The 2,903-nt window shown below is 46.4% G+C and overlaps 1 protein-coding gene across 1 annotated transcript; it reads left to right on the forward strand.

Moving 5' to 3' along the window:
- Positions 1 to 1,262: 1,262 nt before the first annotated feature.
- LOC135372224 (TNF receptor-associated factor 4-like) lies at positions 1,263 to 2,903 on the forward strand. Its single transcript, XM_064605901.1, has one exon. The coding sequence runs from the start codon at positions 1,380 to 1,382 to the stop codon at positions 2,190 to 2,192; it is 813 nt and encodes a 270-aa protein (XP_064461971.1). The 5' UTR covers positions 1,263 to 1,379; the 3' UTR covers positions 2,193 to 2,903.

The following is a 2,903-nucleotide window of genomic DNA, read 5'->3' on the forward strand; positions in this document are numbered from 1 at the left end:
CTGTTCCAGCATGCCTTTGGTAACGCGTCCGCGCTCATCATAAACTGTTAATCTATCGTGGAATGATAGAGCAAAGTCTTCTCCTCGTCTGTAAAGATAAAACTGTGCCAGCGATGTGGTCGAACGACTGAAAGCATTTCAATTCGGGAAATATCCTTTTCCAGTTATGTGTCCACCGCGAGGTTCCTCGTATCGTTTATTAGGAATGGGATATGTTGTATTGGTCGTGCCGGTACAGGCGGAGAGTGGAACTGAGAGTCCTGGCTAATCTCAATAGGTATCCTATTTCTCATGAATTTGTTGCTTCGAAATGACTGTTTCGGACCATAAAGTACGAGAACGGGGACAGCAAGCAAGCGACACAAGCAGCACAAGTAAAATATGTGCAACGCAGAGATGAAGGCTTAGGAGGGAATGCATCCCCTTGTCATTGTCCTTGGCACTTCCCTTCCTGGGTTCCTCAGCTTCTTTGTCAGCACGTGCGCTTGGTGTCTCGTGTATGAAAATAGACACCTTCACGTCTTTCTACACTGCAACTCAGTTTCCACATTCACCGATAACAAAAAATAAATAAAATAAAAAAAAAATCAAACGGATTCATTTCATGTGTGCGAACTTCTAACGATACTTGTAACGATAAACACAATGACAATGCGACAACATTGAATGTTGATCTGTGGACACTAATGCACGACCAAAATAGTGAGGTATATCTTCGAGGAGTCAGACATTTTTTGAGCCTTTATCACTTTGGTGCCGAACGTAGGTGAGAACGCGGTAATCGACGTCGATTAGTTTGAGAGAATAGGGCCCCTGATGTTTTTCTTTTATGTACATATAAGCAACTGCAGTGCTCCGTATGTGCTGATACGTTCGGAAAGAACGACAAGGAAAGTCGCTACGTAACAACTGGCTGACGAAGATGGTGAGCAACTGTCCGGTCTCAGCGCTTCAACGGTGAGTAATTTTCGGGGATCCGAAAAAAACTCTACCGTGCACTGTAGCGAAGCACCACGGCATCCAATTATATCATCAGAAAGCTTCCTGTCCTTTTTTTTGGCGTTCTCCTTCTTTCAACAAGGCTCCTCGTACTTGCCAGAAAATAACAATCAAAGACTAGTACACTACACACATATCCCACAACTTAAGCGACCGTTGCTACTGATACGACGCCACTCCATTTCTTGGAAGCCCTTATCGCCATACCGCACTTGCGCTATGCGTCACCACCGATTTGAGCACGCCACATAAGTCCCGTCATAGTCGCCTCATAGGGAACCCGATATCTTCATTACGTGCAGTAAAGTTCATCGTTCGAGCTGTTCTCGCCCCTGCAGCGTTTGCATCCCATCGCACTCGGAGGAACATCTCGTCCCAACATGCCTGCCGTCCGTTTTTGTCCCCCGCCGTCGCTGGACTCGTTCGGAATGTGCGAGTATTGTGGGGCATCCTCCATGTTCCTCTGGAAAGCAACCACCTGTGACCATTACGTATGCAAGAAGTGCTTACTGAACAAGGAACCTTCGCAAGCGCCCCGATGTACCCGCTGCAACGGAAGCAGCCTCTTGCTCTGTCCTGGTTCAATATTTGGCTGCAAGTATCAGACGGCCATCCCTCATAACTGTGTGGACCACCTTCGCACCTGCCCTCGACGCCCGACGCCGTGTCCCAACAAGTGTTCTTCCATTGTCTCCAACACCGACCTGCCAAAACACTTGACCGCTGAGTGTCCCAGGCGTAGCCAGGAGTGCCGTTTCTGCCACGGGAACTATTTCGTCTCCGAGATTGGGAGTCACTTTAAGGACTGTCAGGATTATCCGGTCACATGTCAGTACTGCAACCAAGAGAACATTAGACGCGGCAGCTTAGAGGAACATGGCGCCGGTTGCCGCAAAACACCGAAACTTTGCAAGATGGCCGCTTTGGGGTGCACATTCAAGGCAGGTGATGACGAAATGGAATCTCACTTGACGCTCGAGAATCACGCGATGTGCATGCATGAGATGAAGGTGCAAATGAACAGCCTGGAAGCGGAAATCCGCCAGTTGCGTGAGGAGTGCAGTCGTGAGAAACAAGAACGACAGAAGGAAGAGGAGAAACAGAAGAACGAACTCAAAATTCAAGACGAGGAGCTCCGAAAGCTTCGGAAGGACTTTGAAGCATTGCTGCGACATTGGCCCGAGCTGCGATAATGCGTGAGAGGAACTTTTCTTGACGGCATACTGATAAATTGCGCCGCTGAAGCTCCACATCGCTTTTTCTGATCCCTCCCCCCTTTTTTATATAACTAGTCGAGTACGTAACCGTGCGACAGGTATAAAAATATACCTCCGTGCAATACTAGTGTATTATAACCAAGTGGTTAAATGCGGAATAATTTTCTAGTACTTCCGAAAATGATTCTCGCTTACGTTTGGAATACCATCGTGAATTGCCTGCGCAGAATTGCTTGGAGTGTTTCCTGCAAGACCCCTGCATAGTATAGGACCCGTCGATTGCGTTTGGGACAATATTTTCTGTCGTGGCTCCCAACGGCTATACTGTCCACGTTAGTAAAACATTTTTTCCATTTTTTCAAAAGGTTGCATTGTTGCAACCTTTGTGCTTTGTATTATGATACGATGTGATGTACAATATATTATCGGAGCATAATACGTCACCTATGAACATCTTTTGCTTTATGGTACGAAAAGTCCTGTAGGACAAGTACTGCAATAAACTTACATGTTTGACAGCCAAGCTTATATCTCTCAAGAAAACATTTGCACCACAAAACGTGCAGGACCTCATGAATGTTTCCAGTACAGTTATCCTACTCCTTTTGTGAGGTGGCGATCCAAATTGTCACATTTCGCGTACTCTGCGATATCACCAAAGTATTTATTAAATACATTAGCGATAGC

The sequence above is a fragment of the Ornithodoros turicata genome, chromosome 1 (genome assembly GCF_037126465.1).
Source record: "Ornithodoros turicata isolate Travis chromosome 1, ASM3712646v1, whole genome shotgun sequence".
Classification (NCBI taxonomy): Eukaryota; Metazoa; Arthropoda; class Arachnida; order Ixodida; family Argasidae; genus Ornithodoros; species Ornithodoros turicata.